Raw genomic sequence first — 12,808 nt, 5'->3', positions numbered from 1 at the left:
TTGGTGTCGGTTGCATTGATTTCTGAATGAAGATTATCCTTCGTACTCTTGATGTTTAAACTGATTGTCTAATATTTTCTTACCAATTTACGACACCTTCCAAGATAGTGACAGCATATTTTGTGGGATATCTTTTGTATCCTCTATGTTTGAATTGATTGCTTAAATTTAAAGTGACAGCATGTGGTTTAAGTAATAGATTCTTGAGGGTTTGTGTTTGCCTTTTTTCCCCCTCTCATTCTCGTACTGTTTGTTTCTTTATCAAATTAAATTACCATATGAAGGATCAGGCAGCATGATTATTAAAGTTGAGTTAGTACAAGAATTTTAGTTTCTTGAAGAAACGGTTATAATTTTCTTCCTGGTAATTCTGTGTGACCTTTTCGATATTGCTAGGTTATATGCAAGATTGGTCCTCAATTTTCACTGAAACTAAAATTGCTGTATGTCTTCTCTTAGCCTTTTAGCTCTTGTAGTTTGTAGTTTTTCTGCATTCTTTAACTTGCTGGAGTTGATGCAGTACGGGGAATGATGTACTACAGGAAGGCAATTATGCTCCAGAGCTATTTGGAAAGGATTTCTCCCGAGGTTTGCATTCTTGATTCCATATATTATATTCTTGTTTGAGTTGTATTAGGAGATGCTCTAATGTTGGAAATTACAGATACGGAAGCCACACTCTCAGCAAAGGAGGCCTTTGACACTCAAGGTTTTGAGCTGTCCCCTGAAGCTCGAGCGCAGGCAGATCTTAAGTTTACGTATGTTGTAACATGCCAAATCTATGGGAAACAGAAAACAACAAAAACCAGAGGCTGCAGACATTGCAATGCTGATGCAACGGTATTATGCAACTCATTCCGATCTCGTGTTTGTGTATGGATGTTTTATCAACTGTTTTTAGTTTCTTAGATATTGATGATTGCTTTTGCTAATAGACACGAGGCTCTTAGAGTTGCTTTCATTGATGTTTTGAAACTCTAAAGGAGGGTAGAGTTCATACAGAGTACTACTCAAAGCTTGTTAAGGCTGACGACAATGGGAAAGACAAGGTTTGAATCTAACTGACCCTCTTATTTTAGGTCTTCCTATCGTTATATTATGACATCTTTCTCTCATTGGATGTCATTTATCTTTTTTCAATTATTCCCGTTAACTATGACATCATTTAGCAAATTAGGAGGAACCTTTTAAAACATATAGGGAGCCTAAAATTTCCGACTTCACGAGAACCTAAGATGTCTATCTTAATCAATCCACTAATGCACTACTCCTTGATCAATTCACAGAGTTGAAGCAATGATTCACTACCGTATGCGGTTAGTTCTTCCTAAAAATTATAAGTCGTGAAAACTTGCTATTTCGAAACTGAAAACTGTAATAGAGTATCTACATTGTCTACTGATCACCATCATGTGCCATTGCACATGAACCCGAAACCAGTGATATAGATATTGAAACATATCAGCGGAACAAGGCTTTATGTGTAGCTTTCTTAAATTTCCAAAATTTTGGAATCCCTTCATTTCCCCACGGTTCTTGCTCTTGTGAAGGCCATAAGACCTAGTCTTAGGAGCCTAAGATTTTCCATTCCGCAAGAATACATGCTGTTTATGCTCCATGATTGCACTATTCTTTGATCCATAGTGTTAAATTTTCTAAAACTCATTAGTCACCAAAGCTAGCTAGCTAGCAGAAAACAAAAACAGTAGTGGAGTGTCAACATTGTGTAGTAATCAGCTAGTGTCATTGCTAAATATTGCGACCTGAGGCAATTCTTGAAGCTAGTAATCAGCTAGTGTAAACATATCATTTGATAATACCTTATGTGAGCTTTCCAAAATATTAAATGTTTGAATAAGAACGCTTTGCCTTCGTGTTTCTATTTTGTCATCTTATATTAGTGCGAAAAGATTTTACTTTGTAGTGAGCCTAGGATTTTCCACTTCCCCTTCAAAAACTAGATGAAAGAAAGACATCTTTATCTTCATCCTACATTAGTGCAAAAAGATTACTCAGAGAGCCTAGGATTCACTTCACAAGAACACAAGCTATCTATCTTAATCAATCAACTCCTCAGTCAGATCATAGAGTTGAAACAACGGTCCACTACCTAGAGCGTCTATTCTCTTCTAAAACTTGTTGGTCATTAAAACTAGCTACACAAAAGAAACAAAAACCCGTAGTTGGAGTATAAACATTTAGTAATCAGCCATTTATGTGCCATTGTTAAAGATTGCGATCAGAGGCAATGCTTGAATGCGAAACTGGTGTTGTGGACTACCAGCTGACTAACTGCTTTAATAAAGATGACATCTTAACAAACCCTGAAACCAAAATGCTTGTGCATACTCAAGCATGTAAAGGCCTAATACAATTTCTTTTTTTTGCTTCATGTTCAAAGTTCCTCTCATGCTAATCCAGAAAATTTGCATGGCCAATTCTTCTCGTATTGCAGGAAATATACTCCGTAAAATTACCAGGAGATCCAAAACTTGGTGAAGGGAAGCCTGAAAACCAGAACCATGCTATCATTTTTACACGTGGTAGTGCAGTTCAGACAATTGATATGAATCAGGTTACCATGACTCTTACTTTTACTGGATAAACATTATGTGTAGTAGCTATAGCCCGTCTTTCTCTATGAGTATCCTCGCCTTTATTGTTTACATCAGACTCGTATATCTGAGATTTTCTTAGAGTCATTCTACAAAATCCAGTGCACAAGAAGTGTGTGGTCTCCTGTGCCTGGTTTACAGTTTGTAGAATGATTTGCTTTTTAAACTATTGTTTGTATATGGAAAATCACTGTCCCTTCTTGGTACAATTCTTTAGTGTGTCATCTAGTAAGGTACTGTGTGTCATCTAGTAAGGTACTGTCCAATGTAAAGATAGCAAGAGCTGGTTGTGATATTGGCATAATTATGTCTGGAGAAATACGTAGCTGTACTTTTGTTTGCTTTCATTAAATTCTCTCTTTAAAAGAGATAAAGAGATAATACTCTCTTTTAAATCTGTAATTTGCTGATTACATGTCCCTATCACTTCTTTTTGGGCGACCTAATTCTTCTATGGAATATTTTCTTAGGATAATTACTTCGAGGAAGCCTTGAAGATGAGAAATTTGCTGGAGGAGTTCTATCATGATCATGGTATTCGTCCTCCAACTATTCTTGGTGTGTAAGAGAGCATGTCTTCACAGGAAGGTATACCTCTTCTTTCTTTCCTTCATTTGACAATTGTGTATGTACCATAACTGCGTCACTGTTTTCTTTTGTATCTATAATTATCAAGATCGCTTCTCTGTAATGATTCACAGTGTTTCATCCTTGGCGTCATTCATGTCCAACCAAGAGACAAGTTTTGTAACTTTAGGCCAACGTGTTTTAGCAAATCCTCTGAAGTAAGTCTACCTATCATGTGCATATGGTTTGTTTTAAATTTTTCCATACATGTTCAGAGGTAACACATTTTACATCTTTTCGAATTATATAGGGTGCGCATGCATTATGGACATCCAGATGTGTTTGATCGAGTTTTCCACATAACAAGAGGCGGCATCAGCAAAGCATCACGTGTTATTAACATTAGCGAAGATATATATGCTGGTAACTCCAATATATTGCTGTGAGGCAACTATTCATAGTTTCTCTTAGTGACTGAATTTTCTGCTGAGGAAATAGCCAATGAAGAATATCAGTTTGCTTAGTGTCTCAAAATAATGCTATCAAAAAAAGAAAAAAAAAAGGTGTCTCAAGATTATTAGTTTTTGTGCAGGGTTCAATTCAACATTGCGTCAAGGCAATATTACTCACCATGAGTACATTCAGGTATGACTGGACGTTTGCTCAAAGAACGTTTCGTATTTGACATTATATTGGGTTATTGCAGTTCTCTTATTATGTACCTACAGGTTGGAAAAGGTCGAGATGTTGGTCTTAATCAGATTGCAGTATTTGAAGGGAAAGTGGCTAGTGGTAATGGTGAACAGGTTCTTAGTAGGGACATTTACAGACTCGGTCAACTCTTTGATTTCTTCCGCATGCTGTCGTTCTACTTCACCACTGTTGGATTTTATTTTTGTACTATGGTATGCTACTCGACTGCAGTTATTAGACCATTCTCAGTCCTATAAAAAAAATTCTTGAACTTTAGACAAGATTTAGGGCTTGGGTTCACTTTCATATACACATTAGGTGAATATGTTCTGAATTTCGTTTTCTCATGTTGAGTAGATTAACTTGCAGTTTAAAGTTCTCCGGTGATTGAACATTTTCATGTTTATGCAGTTAACAGTGCTGACTGTGTATATTTTTCTGTACGGGAAGATATATTTGGTGAGTTGGCATCTCTGCTTCTATATGATACTGATAGATTCTTAAAACCAAAGCAGGTATTGTCTGAATATTCTTAATTCCGTGAAGCATGTCTTGTTGGCTGATGGCATCCTGTAAGATGGTGACTAGGCATCTATGACTCAGAGTTCAAAATTTGTGCATCTTCGATGATAGCAATAGGAACTTGCTAAATAATTCTTACTTGTTTGTTATAAATAGAAAGTAGCTATGTTGTTGCAGTTCTGTATAAAACTCTGAAGGGGTGAAAAATACGTGTTTCATTTATCCTGTCTTGCTTTTGAAGTTCTCTTGAATTACTTGAGTAGCTGAGATTTGAAGTTGCCATCTTGAAAAACTTATCCTGAGATTTGATCTAGGCACTCTCTGGAGCCGGTGAATCTATTATGGAAAAAGCCAATGTGTTGCAGAACACTGCATTGACTGCTGCTCTCAATACACAATTTCTTTTCCAGATCGGTGTTTTTACTGCTATACCGATGATTTTGGGATTCATTTTGGAGCAAGGTTTTTTGAGGGTACATCGTCTCTAAAACTTATGTCCCTTGCTATGTTTTACTTAAAATTTTCTTTGGGTGATTAATTAATGAACAGTCCTACAGCTACTTGCCATGTCACACTAATTATTAAATCTTGTTTGTTATTGATATGCATATATATATATAATGCCCCATAGCCTTGGGAGGTTGGTTTTTCTCTATGTTAAGCTTGCAGTCATGCCAACGCCATTTAAGAGAGTTAGTCTTGGTCCTGGGCACTAGCCAAAAACAAATTTCATGCATGCGCTACAGGTGACTTTAATTTTGGTAGATATGGCTTGGTCATATATTCCAGAAAAATCGTGGTATTTCCAAGTGGATTTAACTGCAATAAACATATTTAGTAAGGTAAAGGAACTGACATCTCAATATCGAGCATGTGCAAATCTGATAAGTGGTATCTTAGAAGCATCATGTCTAAACTATACGAGGATCCTACTCTGCATTGTCTTAGAGAGTCATATCTCATGGCTTCCTTATGAAGATATTATCTCATGTTAGTGTTGCTATTTTCTTCTTTTGATTTTGTTGGCAAGTTGGCACCTTCCATATGGTGTGATCTGGCTAGATCTATTTGTTGTGTTGGCCATTCACTTTATTCACCTATATAGACATTTTTACCCCTTTAAAAGTGAAAGATTTTTGATCTCGAGGAAACTTCTTTATCTCTGCATATATCTTCTGAATTCCTGTAGGCGGTTGTCAGTTTTATCACAATGCAACTCCAGCTTTGTTCTGTCTTCTTCACATTTTCTCTTGGCACAAGAACGCATTATTTTGGTAGGACAATTCTCCATGGGGGTGCAAAGGTATATTTTTGCTGATCTTTCTTAGTATCTTTTTTCTATCATTTTCATTCAGAAAATATCTAAAAATTAGTTTCTCTCAACAGTATCAAGCAACAGGCAGGGGGTTCGTGGTGCAACATATTAAATTTTCAGCAAATTATAGGCTATACTCGCGAAGCCACTTTGTTAAAGGGTATGTGGTCTGTTCTTTTGGATTTGGTGATTGTTTTTAATTAAGTTGGAGCTGTTTTTAATTCTTGTCATCCAAAACTTTATAGGTTAGAAGTTGCACTTTTGCTGGTGGTGTACGCTGCTTATAGATATGATGATGGTGGTGCTTTAGGCTATATTCTTCTTTCTGTTAGCAGTTGGTTCATGGCACTCTCTTGGCTATTTGCACCCTATGTGTTCAATCCATCTGGTTTTGAATGGCAGAAGTAAGTAACTTTCCATTTTTGATTCATTAGACGGGGACAAGTAGAATGACAAGTGTGTTCTACTGCTCTTCAGGACTGTAGAGGACTTCAGAGACTGGACAAATTGGCTCCTGTATAGAGGTGGTATCGGAGTAAAGGGCGAGGAGAGCTGGGAAGCTTGGTGGGATGGGGAATTGGTATTTTGTCTTGCTACCTTGGCTTGACGCTTTCTTTTTTGACAAACTCCCGGAGGAGTATTTTATTGAAAATTGAAATAGGAGGTGAACCTTAGTCTCAAACATCTAAATAAAAAAGAAAATATCACAAATATGTAGGTAGTCAACAGAGATCCCTCGCTCTGAGATCCGTCACTCCCCATAGCATGTTATGGAACATCAGGTGGTTAGTGCGACCATTTGGCCGTAATGCGTGGGCTAGAATATTCCCTATAAATGTGAGAGCGCCTAAATTGAGTCGTCTTTTAGTGTGCCAAACAATTATTCCAATGTACGTGGAACCTCTGTGGTACAATAGGTTTGACCTATAAAAGAAACAACAGAAAAGAGACTCTAAATCCGCAGTTGACAATTCAGTAGCAATCAGTTATGGTGAGATGGCCAGAAAGCATCTTGTTCATTCACTACTAAGTTGCTGTGGCAGATGTTTTTGGTAAGAAATATGGTACTATTGTCTGATGTATGGAAAGCTCAATAGAAGTATTGCATGTAACAGTTGTTTTAGATAGAAGAAGAGATGTGTTTCTTTTTCTTTTTTTCAGATGAGAGGAGCATACTGGTTGGCTTACATTATGTTATGCGTGCAGTTATATACAATACATAGCACAAATGTCTTAAACCTGTATACTGGCTACTGCCAAATTCGTTCTTAGAATCTGAAAAAAGCTCAGCTTTAACCTTCGGGGGCACTATCTATACCACCAAGTTTGAGATTGCGAGTGATCCTTTCTGCTATTAGATCGGGATTGACCTCAGAAACAAATTACTTGTATGGAGCTATTTGGTGATGGACAAAACCTTACACATGTTACGGATGCAAGTTATTATGTATCACCACACTTATTCTAAAAGTCTGGTTTCTGTTAAGACAGTGTCTTATAACATTTTTATTTTATCACTAGCTTTTGCTAGCATATTTTTAATGCCAAATCTTGTCTTTTAATATCTGTAGGAACATATTCGAACATTTGGAGGGAGGTTAATGGAGATCTTACTGAGTTTAAGATTTTTCATTTTCCAGTACGGCATTGTTTACAAGCTGCATGCATCAGGGGATGATACCTCTTTGACGGTAGACATTCTTGAGAAATAAAATTTGTTTTTTTTTTTTTTTTTTTTTTTGTATGGGCCCTCTTTTTTGTCATAGAAAAAGTGTAATTGCAAATCAAAAGAATTTCATTGCTACTGAAGAAACATTTCTATTGTTGCCTATGCTTGAACTCAAGTTGTTATTTATTTTGCAGGTCTACGGGTTATCGTGGATCGTGCTTGCTGTTCTCATTATTCTTTTCAAGGTAAAAACTACTTGAATCAAACCGTATCCCGTTTTCTGGAAGAAAACTTCTGGTATCATGTTATGAACATTCATTCATCCTCATGTGGTGGGTTTTCCAGGTGTTTACCTTTAGCCAGAAGATATCTGTTAATTTCCAGCTGGTGCTGCGCTTTGTCCAAGGCGTATCATTCATGCTAGCAATGGCTGGTTTGGCTGTTGCAGTGGTACTGACTAATCTATCCGTGCCAGATATCTTTGCCTGCATCTTGGCATTTGTACCCACTGGATGGGGTATTATTTCGGTAATATTCCTGGCCTGCTAGTGGTTCTTTTTCACACTTACTGTTTTTCTTTTTCCCGTTCTCTATATTGAGCTGACTGAACGAAGTGGCATTTTGATGCTTAGAGTAATCCAGTTTTATGGTAGTTGCTGTAGAGGAACATTTTGGTCAGTTGTATTTATGAATGTCAACTTCAGACTCAAGTATAGGTATTTAAGAGATGCTACTATAGTTTTTTTTTGAGGTAAAACTGAGATGGTGCTCTACTGTGGTACAACTAGTATAATGTAACATTGATGATGAGTGGTACTGGTATAGGATGCCTTATCAATTATGTTCTCCCCAGGATGTCATCACCTTCAGAATAGCCTTTTGTTTGTATATATACATCAACATTGATGATGAGTGGTACTGGTATAGGATGCCAGCTTATGACTTACGTTCTCCTCAGCATTCAAGAAATCAACTTTGTAGATTTATTGGAAATCACCCGTCAGTGAGCCTAGAACCTTATATTTAGTTGTTGTTAGTGAGGGATTAGAAGTATTGCTTCTAGGCTAAAATGATTATATGTTGTCATGAGATCTCATCACTTAAAGTTGGCATTTGAAGTATCTGTACACTCTTTTGGCATTTAATTTACAGCGACTTGAAAATTATGCTGTTTAATGAAATTATAGATAACTGTTGCTTGCAAGCCGTTGATGAAGAAGCTTGGGTTGTGGAAGTCGATACGCTCCATTGCTCGTCTATATGATGCTGGAATGGGAATGATTATCTTCATTCCCATTGCCATTTTCTCCTGGTTCCCCTTTGTCTCAACATTTCAGACACGACTGATGTTCAACCAAGCATTTAGCCGGGGGTTGGAGATTTCTCTCATCCTTGCTGGAAACAACCCGAACTCTGATCTATGATGGCTGTGTTTCATTTTAAACTCTGTATTGTAAAATGTAGGAATGAAATGTTTTTAGGCTTTACTCCATTTTTCAGTGTCAGGATAGTAAGATGTGTAATGACGTTTGATCAGTTGTGATGATATATCTCATGAGAGGTTGGAAATACTTTCTGTATAAAGAACGGTGTAATGATTCCTAATTCTTCTGTATAAAATTTTGTTTGTATTTTGATCAGTTGTGATGATAGATACTTTCCAGGAGTCTATGTTTCTCAAACCTGCAAGTGTAATTTTCATATCGATGAAATTAGGGTAATCCAGCTGATGCATAGATTTTAAAAGCTGGATTAATGAGCTAAAAATTCATGGCAGCGTGTAATAAATGTACAACTATCACCAGGTGCATAAATTTTGATTTTCCCTTGCTTGGTTTCTTGATTATGCTGTAGGAGCTGTCTTTTTCCATTATTTTATAGATTCCTTCTTTCATAGTTTCATTATGATAAAATGATAAGATTCCAACTTACTTAACGAGCCAATAACTTTTACTTGATGATTCAATAACAAATCAAGTGATGCAAAAATGTTATGAAGCACAATTTTGGCGCGGAAGATATATTTACTCAGTTATATAGAAACCGAGCTATGCTATAGATGATTTGACTTTCCCTATGTCCCGACCAAAACCAACAATGGCCATGCATTAATACACATTTTCAAATTAGGAAATTATAACAAAACTATGTCTGGACACTGAAATAGTGAAATGATAAAGTAAAGCTGAAGTTTTTTTTTCTTCTAGACAAGGAACAATACTTCTCTCTTCTTCACCTGCACAACCTGCTTCAAACTTTTAAGAAAATAAAATAAAAATCAGAAGCATTTCCTGTGAACGATAGATGGCCCGGACTCGTCGTACTCTGCCTTCGCAATCCACATCTGCAATCATATCCAAAATTTCGGTCAAGTAAGCAATCACTTACCTAACGTATCCCATTTAAGAAAAGCCACCAAAATCACGATTTGTGTTACTGTTCTCATGAGCAGGTGGAGTATGGGTTCGTTTTACCCCTTTTTCTCATTGGTGGCGAAGCCCTATCATGCCTTACTAGCCATTTAATTCGCAACCATAAATTCTCTGTTGATTCTGTTTGCCAATGTCAAAAATTTTGGGACAAATATGAAAAAAGAAAAGAAGCAAATACCTGCTGGAAAGTACTTAGGGATGCCAAGATGGATCCTCCAATCCAGACACTGTATTTCCTCTCGGGAGGAGCCACGACCTTTATCTTCATGCTGCTTGGAGCTAGAGCGGTTATCTCCTTGCTCATCCTGTCAGCAATCCCGGGGAACATAGTGGACCCACCACTGAGGACAATGTTGCCATATAAATCTTTCCTGATATCAACATCACACTTCATGATAGAGTTGTATGTGGTCTCGTGAATACCAGCAGCTTCCATACCAATCATTGATGGCTGGAAAAGGACTTCTGGGCATCGGAAACGCTCAGCTCCAATGGTGATCACCTGTCCATCTGGAAGCTCATAGCTCTTCTCTACAGATGAGCTTGTCTTGGCCGTTTCCATCTCCTGCTCATAATCCAGAGCAATGTAAGCAAGCTTTTCCTTCATATCCCTCACAATTTCACGCTCAGCCGTGGTGGTGAATGAGTAACCTCGTTCAGTCAGGATTTTCATCAAAGCATCTGTAAGATCACGTCCAGCCAAGTCAAGACGCAGGATGGCATGAGGGAGTGCATAACCTTCGTAGATGGGAACTGTGTGGCTGACTCCATCACCAGAATCAAGAACAATACCTGCACAGTAACAACATAGTTGGTATAAAGAAATACACAAAAAAGACCTATGCACAATGTGCTTTTGTTAGCATAAACAACAAGAATCTCCATCAGCATACCACATTCCTCTTAGAAACCCAGAGAATGTAGAGATGCTTACCAGTTGTTCGACCACTGGCATAAAGGGAGAGAACAGCCTGGATAGCAACATACATAGCAGGAGCATTGAAGGTCTCAAACATAATCTGAGTCATCTTCTCTCGATTAGCTTTAGGGTTCAGGGGTGCTTCAGTAAGCAGAACAGGATGCTCTTCGGGAGCTACACGAAGTTCATTATAGAAGGTATGATGCCAAATCTTCTCCATATCATCCCAGTTGCTCACAATCCCATGTTCGATTGGATATTTTAGAGTTAAAATACCACGCTTGGACTGAGCCTCATCTCCAACGTAAGCATCTTTCTGACCCATACCAACCATCACACCAGTGTGACGAGGACGTCCTACAATGCTAGGGAACACCGCCCTAGGGGCATCATCTCCAGCGAAACCAGCCTAAAATGGGAAATTTAAATCAGAGAAAAAAAGACAAAAAAGATTGTAAAAGACATTGGAGAAGTCATCATCAGGAGTGTGTAGATGGTTAATTAAGAAGAATTGTCCCATTTGAGAGCTCCCCATCAATTACCTTAACCATTCCCGTCCCATTGTCACAAACAAGGGGCTGAATATCATCAACGTCAGCCATGATGCACTACCTGCTGGAGAGAAAAAACCAAGCTTCAGCAACATAATACACAGACAAAAAAGAAAGTGCATTCAGCTCCCATCAGCTTCATTTTCTGAAGTAAAACGAGTTCTTTCGTGTTTCATATCTGGGTAAGGGAGCTTACCAAATATCTTTCGGAGGTAAACAGTCATCTAGCCCTGGCAATTGGTTGAACAAATACACAATACAACCCACTTTCCTCAAAGTGCTTGCAATGTACAGTAAAAAGACAATAGCAGGTCTAGTTCGAGGTTTGAGTGTTTAATATCATATCAAAAGGACTGAAAACAAATATCAAAGAAACCAAGTTGAGGTTCTTGGCAAAATGGTATCATGATGTCTCTGAAACAAAAAATCTATTACATTCAAAATTACACAGAAGATTAACGAGTTAAAATCTAGGAAATGCTAATACGTAGTTACCATGCGCTGAATCTTTTAATATCTTAAAATGGTCCTAGCAGATTCCAATTATATTCTTCAAAGTAGAACTAGTAGCCGAAACGAAAAAACCTTTCCTTCCCATTCCCCACAAACTCAGTAACTAGTGAGATGAATTTCGGCACATTACAGTCTCTATCTAGAGTACCAATCCCTGAACTAAAATGTTGAAACTGGTCCGAGATCGTGGTTTAAAACCCCGACATCCAAATCCATATGCAAGGATTTCAGACCTAGAATGCTCAATGGTGTTTGCCAAATTCAGTTTGCCCCATCCATCTAATGCTTTTGACAAAATATATTCCTATATCAAAACTGAGAAATGCAAATCTAGGAACATCAAAATTCCGCCAAAAATAAAGAGAAGAAACAACAAACTCATGAAACTGAGGTTTCGGATATAGATAATTCACACATGTAAAGCAGATCAAATGTATAACAAAATTCAGATCTGATTAAAACAATCACCAAATGCCATTATGAAATGTAGATCAAATATGATTCTTAAATTCAAAACCGATTACCTTGATACCCTACTTAGGATCAGAACTCAAAAATCCTTTCTTCTGGATATCTATCTCCTCGATTAAATGGTTCCTTCCGTCTACTTTTCTTGTCGACGAAAAGACAGATTATTGTTTTTTAAAAGGAAAAGTTTCAACCAAATATTAAAATTTTAGTTACGGTTACCAAAAACAAATCCAGTCTCAAACTTAAAAAACTAACCACAAAAATCCAAAGATCCAAACAACAAACTCGGTCCTCAAGAAAATAAATATTTTTAAAGAAAATATCTTGATTGCCCCTCAAAACAAACCGTTTCCAAATAAGCATAAGGCCTGTTCCTATGCATATTTCAAACAACATAATTTGTCATTTTTGCACCAAGTGGGTAAGGTAAAGTGATAAACCCGACAAAATCTCTAGCGAGCGATAGGGACTCCGTCGCTCGATGGTCTGGACGATGCTAGTGCTTGTCTTTCTAAGCTCGTCCTTTTGATTAACGCTCAAT

The 12,808-nt window shown here is 37.4% G+C and overlaps 1 protein-coding gene and 1 pseudogene across 2 annotated transcripts; one reads left to right on the top strand and one right to left on the bottom strand.

Annotated features, from left to right (window-relative positions):
• Nucleotides 1–811: 811 nt before the first annotated feature.
• On the top strand, nucleotides 812–9,021 carry LOC113309455 (annotated as a pseudogene).
• Nucleotides 9,022–9,309: 288 nt separating this feature from the next.
• LOC113309429 (actin-like) lies at nucleotides 9,310–12,551 on the bottom strand. 2 transcript variants are annotated; one of them, XM_026557862.1, is made up of 5 exons: nucleotides 12,321–12,551; nucleotides 11,275–11,344; nucleotides 10,748–11,141; nucleotides 9,992–10,605; nucleotides 9,310–9,725 (listed from the first exon to the last, which is right to left on the bottom strand). In XM_026557862.1, exons 2-5 carry the CDS (start codon nucleotides 11,332–11,334, stop codon nucleotides 9,660–9,662), a joined length of 1,134 nt encoding a protein of 377 aa, XP_026413647.1. In that variant the 5' UTR covers nucleotides 11,335–11,344; nucleotides 12,321–12,551; the 3' UTR covers nucleotides 9,310–9,659. The 2 variants fall into 2 exon arrangements, with proteins under 2 accessions (XP_026413647.1, XP_026413650.1); XM_026557865.1 differs by having other exon boundaries at nucleotides 11,275–11,347; nucleotides 12,321–12,532.
• Between the last annotated feature and the right edge of the window lie 257 nt (nucleotides 12,552–12,808).

This window comes from Papaver somniferum, chromosome 1 (genome assembly GCF_003573695.1).
Source record: "Papaver somniferum cultivar HN1 chromosome 1, ASM357369v1, whole genome shotgun sequence".
Taxonomy (NCBI): domain Eukaryota; kingdom Viridiplantae; phylum Streptophyta; class Magnoliopsida; order Ranunculales; family Papaveraceae; genus Papaver; species Papaver somniferum.
This window is presented reverse-complemented; position numbering and strand designations above follow the sequence as displayed.

Bases quoted from the DNA above. Each gene is read 5' to 3' on its own strand.
- LOC113309429 (XM_026557862.1), bottom strand. From the start codon at position 11,334: ATGGCTGACGTTGATGATATTCAGCCCCTTGTTTGTGACAATGGGACG. The intron at 11,142-11,274 runs GTAATTGATGGG...TTCCCATTTTAG, and splicing joins ATGGGACGGGAATGGTTAAG to GCTGGTTTCGCTGGAGATGA. The intron at 9,726-9,991 runs GTATTTGCTTCT...ATATGATTGCAG, and splicing joins CCCTAAGTACTTTCCAGCAG to ATGTGGATTGCGAAGGCAGA.